Source organism: Natrix helvetica, assembly GCF_964273705.1.
Source record: "Natrix helvetica genome assembly, chromosome: 2".
Lineage (NCBI taxonomy): Eukaryota > Metazoa > Chordata > Lepidosauria > Squamata > Natricidae > Natrix > Natrix helvetica.
Genome location: NC_138552.1, coordinates 56,867,946 through 56,880,259, shown reverse-complemented (window position 1 = coordinate 56,880,259; position 12,314 = coordinate 56,867,946). Strand labels below are relative to the sequence as shown.

At 39.4% G+C, this 12,314-nt stretch overlaps 1 protein-coding gene across 2 annotated transcripts in view; it reads right to left on the bottom strand.

The window, feature by feature from the left end:
* The window catches only part of SRFBP1 (serum response factor binding protein 1), a 42,115-nt gene extending 33,771 nt beyond the window's left edge, over nt 1-8,344 (bottom strand). The window contains exon 1 of one of the 2 annotated variants that reach the window (XM_081942311.1): nt 8,321-8,344. In XM_081942311.1, coding sequence (XP_081798437.1) covers nt 8,321-8,323 — 3 coding nt within the window. In that variant the 5' untranslated portion in view covers nt 8,324-8,344. Of the gene's footprint in view, nt 1-7,016; nt 7,180-8,320 lie in introns of those variants that run through there. The other variant, XM_081942310.1, reaches the window with a different exon arrangement.
* Nucleotides 8,345-12,314: the final 3,970 nt, after the last annotated feature.

The following is a 12,314-nucleotide window of genomic DNA, read 5'->3' as shown; positions in this document are numbered from 1 at the left end:
TTGGAAATAACAAGAAGTAAAAACAAATAACATGAACTATGAAGTTTCAGAGTCCAATTCATACTGAAGCTAGCGAGATAGGAATCAGGACTTCTCAAAATACAACATGCTGTTCTATAACCACTAAGTACACTCCAATCTTATGACTGCAGAATAAAAAAACAAAGAGTCTGTTAACCTCAATGAACTGTAAGAAAAAGAGATTTAAACCCCAGAAATGGCCTACAGATATTTCTTGAGTTATAACCATTCCTTGAGACCTTTTGAAATTACAGTGGCATTGAGCAAAGGGACTTCTCACTGGTCCCCAAAATCACAGCCATTGCAGTGTACCCAACCTCACATGATAAAAATTCTGGGTCGCTTTGAGCTCTCCGAAGGCTTCAGGGACTGTCCGGAGGCTTCCCTGAAGCCTTCGGAACACTTAAAACGACCCTCTGAGCAAACCGGAAGTGACTTCGTTTGCTTGGAGGGTCGTTTTGAGTGCTCCAAAGGGGTCTGGGAAGCCTCTGGAAGGTCCCTGAAGCCTTCGGAGCACTCAAAATGACCCTGCGAGCAAACAGGAAGTGACTTCCGGTTTCCTCGGAGGGTCGTTTTGACTGCTCCGATGGCTTCAGGGAAGCCTCCTGAAAGTCCTTGAAGCCTCTGGAGGATGTTGGGCGGCGGGGGAGGGGCTGTTTTCGCCTCCCCAGGCTCCTATAAAACCTCTGGAGCCTGGGGAGAATGAAAAAAGCATGTAAAAATGGGGGGAGCACCTGTAGTGTGTGCATGCACACTGGGGGGTCATGCATTGCATTATGGGTGCGGCACGCCCACACACGACCCCTTGCGCTCCCTCCACTTATGGCACACGAGCCAAAAAAGGTTCGCCATTGTTGGTTTAGACAACTGAACAATATATACCAACTAACAATTCTGATAAAATTATAGAAAAGCATCTATAAAAGAAACAAAGCTAAAGTATTTATTCCATGCCTAATAATTTCTCAAAGCTATATTTAAGATATTTAACTACCGTATTTTTGGAGTATAAGACGCACCAAGATTTTGAAGAGGCAAAGTTTTTAAAAATGTTTTTGCACTCTGCAGACCTCCCGAAAACGGGCCCATTTTTTATATAAAAAAGGGCATGCATAGCCTTTAGGAGACTTAAAGAGTGCTCCTGGGAGCTGGGAGGAAAATGAGCAGAAAACCTCGCCAGCCGCACTCTGGAAGCCTCCTAAAGGCTATGCACAGCCATTTTTTGCAAAGGGGCCGGGTTTCAGGAGGCCAAAAAACACTGTATTCAGTGTATAAAACGCACTCAGATTTTCACCCTCTTTTTTGAGGGGAAAAAGGTGTGTCTTATACTCCGAAAAATACAGTATATCTCTGTTATTTACAGGAAATAAGAATGAAGTTATTTTATTTCAAACAAACCTATAAACCCAGTGGAGTCAAATATATACTTTAATATGTATAAAAAGCCACATATTAAAACAGGCATCATAATTTTGCTGAGAAAACTGTTCAAATTTATACATTTACATTGATACATTTACATCAGAAAATTAAACTTATTTGTAAGAAATCTTATACAAGTAATAACAAGAGTAGAAATCCATTACTTATTTTGTGCTGCCACCTAGCAATGTTTTCAAGAAATATTTGCACACGAGTTCATATAGGCAACACTTCTTAAAATGTGTCCATTTGTACCCACTAGCTTCCTTCTTACATATGTAAATTCAAAAGGATACCTTATTTAAGTAAAAAAAATCTTCATGGTTCTATTAATTTTAACTTTAAAACTGAAGCAAGAACACCTCCAGAATAACCCTTTATTTAAAGTTTATAGTGTATTTTTTTTAAAAAAGCATCAAATTCAATATTGAAAACATACCCATACAGAAAATAGAAATTGCAACCAGGTTTGAGTTACCCTATTCTTATTTGCAAATAATTCAAAGCTCATTGTTATTGCATTTATTTTGCAGCCAAAGAATTTCCCCAAACTTCCAAATTTACTCATGGTTAAAAAAAAAGAATGAGGAATTGTTAAGGTGTGAAAGACCAGATCCACGCATGAAGTTTCGAATATTAAGTGATTTATTGCTAAAAGCCTATGTAATCTTCTCAACTCATGGTGGGCACTTGCTTAGACTTAAATAAGGATCAACCGCACTCAAGGAGGGTTAGACTTGTACTGTATGCATGATTTTTAGGCAAGCTGTATTTTGAAGGATTAGTTTTATTATTGAACAACTACAGTGCTCTTGGTCGATCCAAAATGTTAATAAACCTCAAACCTGAATTTTAAGAAAGTAAAAGTGAGGTTTTAGCTTTCTTAGGAGAATGGATGCACAATTATTAGGCAACTATTAGTGTGCAGAATTATTATGTAATTAAATGAAAAATGAAAATTTGCCCATCTCACTCATTTATTTGCATGTGGAACAATAAACAAACGACTTAAAATATACAAATAAACATTTCTGACATTTAAAAAAAAATCAGTGACCAATATAGCCACCCTTCTTTTCAATAACAGTCATAAGTCTTCCATTCATAGAGTTCTTGATCTGTTGATGATCAACTTTTTCTGCTGCAGCAGCCACAGCCTCCCAGACACTGTTCAGAAAGGTGTACTGTTTTCCTTCACTGTAAATCTCCCATTTAAGAAGGGCCCACAATTTCTCAATAGGGTGTAGATCAGGTGAGGAAGGAGGCCATGTCATTTATTCTTTCATCTTTAAGGCCTTTACTGGCTAGTAGTGGAGTACTTTGATGCATGCAATGGAGCATTGTCCTGCATAAAAATCATGGTCTTCTTGAGAGATGCAGACTTTTTCCTGTACCACTGCTTGAAGAAAGTATCTTCTAAAAACTGGAAGTAGGTTTGGGAGTTGATTTTGAGTCTATCTTCAACCCAAAAATGTCCAACTAGCTCATTTTTCATAATACCAGCCCATACCAATACCCCACCTCCACCTTGCTGGTATCTTGAGTCGAATTGAAGCTCTGTGTCCATTACTTATCCAGACATGGGCCCATCCAACTGGTCCATCAAGAGTCACTCTCCTTTCATCAGTCCATAAAATCTTTGAAAAATTTGTCTTCAGGTATTTCTTGGCCCGGTCTTGCCATTTCAATTTATATCTTGTTCAGTGGTGGTTGGGTTTCAGCCTTCCTTACCTTTGCCATGTCTCTGAGCACTGAACACCTTGTACTTCTGGGCACTTCAGGTAGGTTGCAGTTCTGGAATATGACAGCACTGGAGGAAAATGGGTTCCTGGTAGATTCATGTTTGATTCTTCTCAAATCTTTGGCAGTTAATGTGCCTCTTTTTTTGTCAACATGTTTCTTGTGACCCTGTTGACTATTTGCAACAAAACATTTGATGGCTCTGTGATCATGTCAGGGGAAGATTTCACCCTGAACTAATGAGGCTTAGACCGACGGCTTTTCATAACAGGCATATCTTCAAGAAGCGAAATTTAAAATAAAACCCGATAACTTGTTCTAATGAAAATAAACTTTAATACAAAAATAACAAAATAGAAATAAAACAAATCTATCTAATTGTTACATTTTGGCAAGAACAAATGTTGTTTGCCTTCTTGAAGACGAACAAAGATCAAAAGGAAAGAAGTCTCTGGAATGTGTGATGAGCAGGCGCAGTACATCATTGCTGATAAGACCTATGACCTGCGCAGTAACTCTTTCAGTTCAGCTAGCAAACAATTAACGCAGTGACAGATCACACCCCACTATCTTAGCAATTTCAAGAGTGTTGCATCCTCTGAAAAGACTTTTTACAATTTTTGACTTTTCAGTTAAATCTTTTTTTTGGCATGCCATGAGGACAAGAGGCTGCCGAATAATTATGCACACCTTGATATACGGCGTTGATCTCCTTAGGCCACACCCTCCGTTATTACAAAAATATATATGATATGCTTATGTACACTAAGCATTCAAGTTTTATACAGCTTGGAGGTGGAATATGCAAAAAAATAATATGGTCAAAATACTTACTTGCCTAATAATTGTGCACACAGTGTAGTTCTCTTCCAACTACACAGGGATTCTCGGTTGAGCCCCCTTTTAATTCAGGCCCCAGATTACCCCTCTTCCTACAGCAATCAATGTCTGCTGAATGAAAATGTATCAATACAAAAGTGAATGACCAATACAAAATTAGTATATCCAGGTGGTCTGTGCATTTAGTGTGAATGAATAAAGAACCAACCGGAAAACAAATAAAGGCTTCCCTTGCCTTATGCGAACTGACTTTATGAGAATAATTTTATTTTTCATATGAGAATAACAATTTTCCTTTTTCATTTTGGATACAAAATTCACTACCATGTTTCCCCGAAAATACGCCAGGGGCTTATATTTTTTTGACCCACGAAATATGGCCTTGGGCTTATTAAAGGGGAGGGCTTATTATTTTTGGGTTGCCGGGCGGCTGCTTCCTTGTGACTGGGTTCCCGAAGAGCCGGGCACAGCCTCAGGGTCGAATGGCTGTGTTGCGCTGTTGCAGCAGCAACGCAGCAGCCATGAGGTGACCAAGCTTATGAGCAGCCGCCCGGCAACCCCCCTTTCCAGCCGGGTACAGCGCCGCTGACCAACCTAGCAGTACCTGGAAGGCACCAAGCAACGCGAGCGCCTGTTCGCCGCCCTCCGCCTCCCGTGGCTCGGTGCCTTCGGAATGCCCCTAGGTGAGTGAATGGGGCTCTGCATGGCTGGAGGGGAGTTCGCAGCGGCTTTTCCTCTCCCCGCTCGCGCGAAGGGCATCTGCGCTGCTGGCGCCGTCCGCCGCTTGGTTTTTTTTTCAAAGCACGGAGGATGGATGCCGCTCTGGAAGTACACTCTATGGTTGTGGGCTGCAGATTGTACAACCATAGAGCGTACTTCCAGAGCGGCATCCATCCTCCGTGCTTTGAAAAAAAAAAAACAAGCGGCGGACGGCGCCAGCAGCGCAGATGCCCTTCGCGCGAGCGGGGAGAGGAAAAGCCGCTGCGAACTCCCCTCCAGCCATGCAGAGCCCCATTCACTCACCTAGGGGCATTCCGAAGGCACCGAGCCACGGGAGGCGGAGGGCGGCGAACAGGCGCTCGCGTTGCTTGGTGCCTTCCAGGTACTGCTAGGTCGGTCAGCGGCGCTGTACCCGGCTGAAAAGGGGGGTTGCCGGGCGGCTGCTCATAAGCTTGGTCACCTCATGGCTGCTGCGTTGCTGCTGCAACAGCGCAACACAGCCATTCGACCCTGAGGCTGTGCCCGGCTCTTCGGGAGCCCGCTCGCAAGAGAGCAGCTGCCCAGCAACCCCCCCCTCTTCAGCTGGGTACAGCGCCGCTGACTGACCTAGCAGTACCCCGAAAGCACCAAGCAACGCAAGCGCCTTTGCCACCACCTCATTCCCGTGGCTTGGTGCCTTCGGGATACCGTTAGGTCAGCGAGCGGTGCTCTGCCTGGTCGGAGGGGGGGGATTGTCCAGAGGGTTTATTTTCGAGGGTGGGCTTATATTTTTGCGCACGCGAAAAATGTCGCAAGGGTTTAGTTTCAGGACAGGGTGTATTTTCGGGGAAACATGGTACATGAAAAAAATACCACCCACCTCTTATGCTATATGTGCTAGCCTAGTAAATCTTCACCAAAGAAACTTGACCTTTGAGACTGCTGTTCATGAGACTGCTGTTCTGTTACAGAGATGCTATGAAATTCAAAGATTGTCTTGAGTTTGGAACTGCTCTGTTTTAAGCAATTAGCAATAGCGCTTAAACTTACATACCACTTCACAGTGCTTTACAGCCCTCTCTCAAGAGGTTTACAGAGTCAGCAGGCTGTGTCAACTTTGAGCCTGGTGAGATTCGAACTGCCAAATTGCAGTCAGCTGGCAGTCAGCAGAAGAAGCCTGCAGTACTGCATTCTAACCATTGCCCAACCACAGCTCTCTTCTAGAATGTATTATACTCTTCTAGAATGCATTAAAGAGAACATTTCACATATAAAGCATCAGTTTTACAATGGAAGCATAATTTTCTGCAAGATTTTACTAGGTTGAAGGCCACATTTTACCACAAAATTCCTTGGATGATTTGGGAGCAGTCTCTGCAAGCTCATCCTATTTCTCAGTGTTGTCCCTAGAGAAGGATAAAATAAGGAGAAACTCCACCTTCCTCCTACCCTGCAAATCATATTTTTCAGGGGGAAAAAGACAGGATATTGATGCAAAATATTAAACAGGGCAGTAAAAAGCACCTGTTTTGTTATCTGCAATCTAATAAAGTGGACTCCAAGAAACTCACATGGGAACCAATTCTCTGAAAAGTATCATAAAAATGTAAGTTGTGTATCATTGCCCACATGTGGCCATCTGCACAGTACAGCGATTATTTACTCCAGTAATGTTCAGGGTTTTTTTCTTCAAATGAGCATTCTGGACCTGATGCTGCCTAGTGCATTCATCAAAACCAAGGCCAGAATCCAGTTCCAGCCATTGAAGGCTAATTATTACACAGTGACCAGCATCCTCACTAAACCCAAAAGTGCTTTTTCAAGAGGCTTCAGCTTCTTGGATGAAAAGAGAAATGTCTTCAAAGAAAAACCAGAAAGTCCAGTGGCCTCTTGGGGGGTGGGGGAAGCACTTTTGGGACAATCATGACTTGGGTGACTCAGAATCTCCATAGACATCCTAACTGACCGTATCTAAAAACGCTTGGAAGGGCTACACTTAGGAATTTCCGCATTCCCTTTCTTGCATTACTACCTTCTAAGAACCAGCTCTCCTTTCCACCCTTCTGGGACTTATCCTCCACCACCCCAAGCCAGCGTGTCCATTATTCTTAGAAGGAAGTTGAAGGGCGTACAATGCAAGTCACCCACCGCCTAACGACCCAACGGAGAAGCACACGCCTTTACCCTCTTTCCCCCTTTCCACCCACGTTTCGTATCCGAAGTTTCCTTCCAACTCGAAGGGCCCCGGAGGCTACCTCCCAGCAATATGGCAACGCTCCCAGTCAGACGCTCACCTCATTGTTCAGGTTCAAAACCTGCGCCATAATAGCCGCTCCAAAGGTCTTCAGCTGCAAGAACTCACCGGTTCCCACGGGGTCGGCTTCTTATCTCTGCACGCTTCCTCCCAGCACCACAAACGAAACAGCGCGCCTGCGCAGTTTTAACCCGCTCGGCTTCCGGGCGACGTTCTAGCTTTATCTTTATGGTTATACAAAGAAAGTAACGTGCCTCTAGTTTCTCGACCTGGCCAACTTGAAGGTGTGTGGACTTCAACTCCCAGAATTCCCCAACCAGCTATGCTGGCTGAGGAATTCTAGGAGTTGAGGTCCACACACCTTCATGTTAGTTATATCGGGGTTATATCGGGGTTAACCCGGAACGTTGTTCAGAAGGCGCATTTGAAATAATTTAGCCCGGAACGTTGTACAGAAGGCGCGTTTGAAATATTTTTTATATGAAAAATCATAATTTAAGGGTATTGGAACCAAACTATTATAAGTTGAACTACGATTTATTAGGTATCTGAGATAAGCGCATCCTATCCCATGTTAGTGTGTTATGGGAATGCAGCTTGAGCTATTAGACTGAGAAAGACACTCTGAGAAATAAAAATACTTTTTCTTAAGAAAAAAAAGAAAAGAAAAGCGAAGGCTACTGTGGTTTTATTTCTGATTCTAATATGCAAAAGTTTGGGCTGATTTTCTCATTATTTAAAAATTATTCAGAATATGGAATTTATGACCTTGTTGGCAGTCACAAAAACCTGACTTTTTGCTTTGCCTCGCAAAATAATTCATCATTCTCTGAGGGGGAACTGTTGCAGCTGGGATTGGGTTGACCAAGAGTTTTTGCCCAGTTTTTAAATGAAATCAATTGTATGCCCCCCTGTTATAGTGTGTTTTTGACTTGCATATGAAAGCTGGAAATTCAGCTTTTATTCTATATGCTCACTTTATCATTTCATTAATACTCATTTTCTTCATTTTTTTTAAACCAAACTAATCACATGTTACTGATGAAAGAATATAATAGAAATAGAATATTCTTTGGACACACAAAGAATTTGTCTTTGGTGCAAAAGCTCCCAAATGTACATACAAACCACGAAGTATAATCATAAGCTACTGTAGGAAGTTAAAACCCACCCCCTACTAGAAAATGGAATATTTTAGGAAATATTAAAAGGACAGAATATTTCCTCTAAATGGAGGACAAAAACTCAGCTCCCCCCCCCCCCACCTTTGTCAATGAGCCATTAAGGCCTGAACGGGTCTATTCTACATAACAAAGATAGGATTAACCCTATACAGAAACTCACCATAAGGCACCTGGGAAAATTACATCAGTCAGCAAGGCAACCAAACATGGACTCAAAGCACAGCCTATAGAGTTGCCTCTGAGTCTGACAACCAATCAGAATACAAAGCCCCGAGAGGGCATAAAACCAGGGACTTTCAGCATCTCTGCTCTTTTTCTTCTTCACCCAACACCTTGAAGCATGTGATCCCCCTTTTCTGTTCTGGAGCTCAAGCCATGTGATCCTGTTCACCATTAAACCATCTTTCCAAGCAGCCTCCATGTTTCCAGTGTGTTTTTCCCCCATTTGGAACTGAACCCAGAAGGACATTTCTTGCAACAATACCAATAGGAAAAGATATAGGAAAGATGAGAAGGATAAGTATCAACCTATAATTTTTGCAATTATAAAAAGTAAATAGAATGTTGGTCTTGCTTTGTCATTAAAAACAGGGAGAGAAAACTAAGAGTAACATGGGAGATGAAAGAAATTTACTAAAATAAATTTTAGAAGTATGTGATAGGCATGGAGTTTTTAAGAAAATGTAAAATAACTCCCTACATCGTAGTATATAATCCTTTAAAATAAAAGGGATAAAGAAAGGCTTAATTTGATGTAAAGTTAATTTCTCATATTTATCTTACCTAAAGGTCCTTAAAACAGAGTACAAATTGTTTTATTTTTAACCCAAATAGCAGATGTGTCTAAAACATATAATTAACAAAGACCTAATTTAGGCCTTTTAAGTGGAATTTAATGGTATTTCAAATTGGGCTGTTTGTTTTCATTCAAATTATTTTAGCTATTATACAGGTCTTATCCATGACCACAATCAGGTAACAATATACTAGTAATTCTTTTCTTAGCTTAATTTTAGTTTTCCTGTCAGTGCTAAAACTGAACTTCAATAAATTACAGTAGAAGAGAGATTTTAGTGACCCACACAAGATATGACTTGCATTAAGTTTGCTCAGTCTGTATTTTTGAAAGTAATGCACTAACATGTTACTCTCTGAAACATGTTACTTTCTGAATCTTTTTCCATTTTGTGTATTGGTACTATAGTGATAGCAACATATTGTACTTTATCTTCTGTAATCTTTACTTAGTATCTAGAAATGCTGCAATTTTCTATCTTCGTTTTCATGCAATGCCTTTTCTGTACTATATTATATTTTAAGTATATCTCTGTTAAACCAAAATTAGAATCCTCTCGTCCTCAAGACATTGAGAAACTATTGTGTTCGGACTACCTTACTAAGTCAGGCTAATTGATAAAATTAAGAGGCCTTGGTTTCCCACTCTTGCAGTGCTGCTATGACTGCAACTTTTTAAAAAAATAATAATCCTAGGAGTCGCCAGGATCCATTCACACATTATTCTACCTTCTCTCTTTTTAAAATCCCATTCAGGTATGATGCTATCTTCAGAAACTGGTTTTTGATCTGATCCATAATAATTTATATCACTTTAAATTCTTCACTTTTACAGCATTTGGTGGCATGGTATGCTATCCTTTACATTTTAATGTACTATTTTATACATCAGTTCTGAAAATGTATGCATGAACTTTTCCATTGTAACGACTTTGGTATCAACAGAACTATGGAATATGTAAGCATGGTGCATTAATGAATTTATAATCCCTGCAATTTACTTTTTAAAATAATCAGGTTATCTCATGACCATCTGTGTACTAATCAATAGTAGTCCCTAGGTGGCATGGTTTAGGATAATTAGTCAAATATTTCTGTGTTGGATTGTAGATTAATGACTTACAAACCTTTGGGTGGCACTGTTGCTTAGGAATTGCATTATTTTGAATTATGCATCTTGCTTTTCTCTTTTTAGAATGTATGTTTAACACTTGAATATGTATCTTTTTTTGGAAACAAGGCTTGAGTGACTTGCCACATCATAACAATTGTCTAACGTAAATCCTCTGCATTGATAGATGGATGTCTCAGACAGATTCACTGCAGAAAATTATGATAATTACCATCTCTTATTGGTAGTTTCTGGTATCTGGCATTAAGAAACATACTGTTGCTGTTATCTTTACAGTACTGCATTGGTATATTCCAGGTTTCACTATAGTGGTGAATATTCCAGGTTTCATCTATAGTGGTGAATATTCATGTATAAAAGCCACAATTGCAACATCCCATTTTTGCTTTTTTAGCAGTGATCATAGTTACTTCGCAAATTTATAGAGCTTAAATACTGTAATTGCAATAATATTGCATAATTGGTGTGTGATATGTTGAGGCTACCCAGTGATTTTTTTCAAAACAAAAGTGGGTAGATTAAATTCATGATCTGTATTACCTGTTTTCCCCAAAATAAAATTTCCCTGGATAATAAGCCCAATCGGGCTTTTGAGCGCATGTGCTAAAATAAGCCCTCCCCCGAAACTAAGCCGTCCCTGAAAATATTGCAACACAGCAGCAGCCATGAGGTGACCATGTTTGCCATCTCCTGCACTTCAAAAATAATAAGACCTTCCCAAAAATAAGGCCAAGCACTTATTCCAGGGGTCAAAAGAAAATAAGACCCTGTCTTATTTTCGGGGAAACATAGTAAGAGTTTAGCTAACAAATCATATGTGCCTTCCTCCACTGGGTTTGTCATAAGAATTGACAGTGTTTAATCTTTCAATTTGTGTTTTTTAAAAGAACTTTATAGATAAAATTCCTACTGCAAAAAAAGGGCAGATATTGTGAAAGCAATATTGACGATACTGTTTTCTCATTTCTTTACAGCCATACCCTGAGTTAAGTTTATGGCTAGAATGGGAAAAAAGTTATTGGTGAAATGCATTTTACTGTTTCTATAGTAATGCAGTATTACAGCACATAATGTTAATTAAGAGAAGCTTGAGATGAAGATGAAAATATACATCCATTTTCTTTGGCAATGTAATCTAAGCTTTTGTATACTATTTCCTTACATATGTTGTTAGTCGAAATTCCTCAATTCCTCAAATAATTCAAATCTTTCTGATGCATTTTGTTTTTGGTTAATCCTGATTGAAACTTTTTAACCTATTTTTTTATGCATTTTTTAAAAAACCAACAAAAGGCATAATTATATTATTGTTACAACATAATTAGATTAGTAGATCTGCTGTCACAACACTTTATGGAAAAATTCATAAAGGAAATACAACGAGAGTCTGAAATCCAGGGTGATTTATATGCTATAATCAAATGTTAATAATGTTAAGTTTCAGTGATTGTTTTTATGCTAGATCGTATTTAGCTATTCCACTTATATGGTAAAGAATAAAAATTTTTATTATTTGCACATGAAAATAAAATGAAAATCAGATATATGGGTTGTGATCAATAAGTTCATCATATGTCATAACTGTGAAATATTGTAATATATGACCATCTTACTTCCTATTTGTATGCAATTTACATGGACATCCAGCAAAATTCATCGTGACTTTCTTCCAATAAAGTTGGCATAAGATCATCACCTAGCTGCTAACTTCTGATTTTTTTTTTTTAAAGCAACATGTTTGTGGTCCTCAACGAAAGTTTTGAAATATGGCATCATTTGCAGGGCAACGAGGAGAGAAAGTGTCAAATATTATTCAGCAAGCAAACTATTTTTAATAACTCCTGGATGCTATTTAGTGATAATGGACTTCTTGCCACTTGTTTCTCGGTCTTGGAAATAGAAGACTTTGAAAGTAGAGCTGATATCATTTGCAAAATGTGCATTATTTCAGTTACCTGGTTTTTATAGGACAGTCTGCTGAAAAGCGACAAGAGTCTTGTAGATAATAATAGCTCCCACATGAGAACTAAAACTCTTGGTCCTCCTGTTGTCTTAAGCCTGATGTCTTAACCACTCCACCATACATTGGTTAATGCAAAAGTTGGATGGATAGATTTGGTGTGAACAATACAAAAAAAAAACTATGATCACATATAGATCATATATATAAGCCAATTTATTCATATCTAATTCCTAAGAACTTAAACCTGGTTTCTCTTTTGTTTGT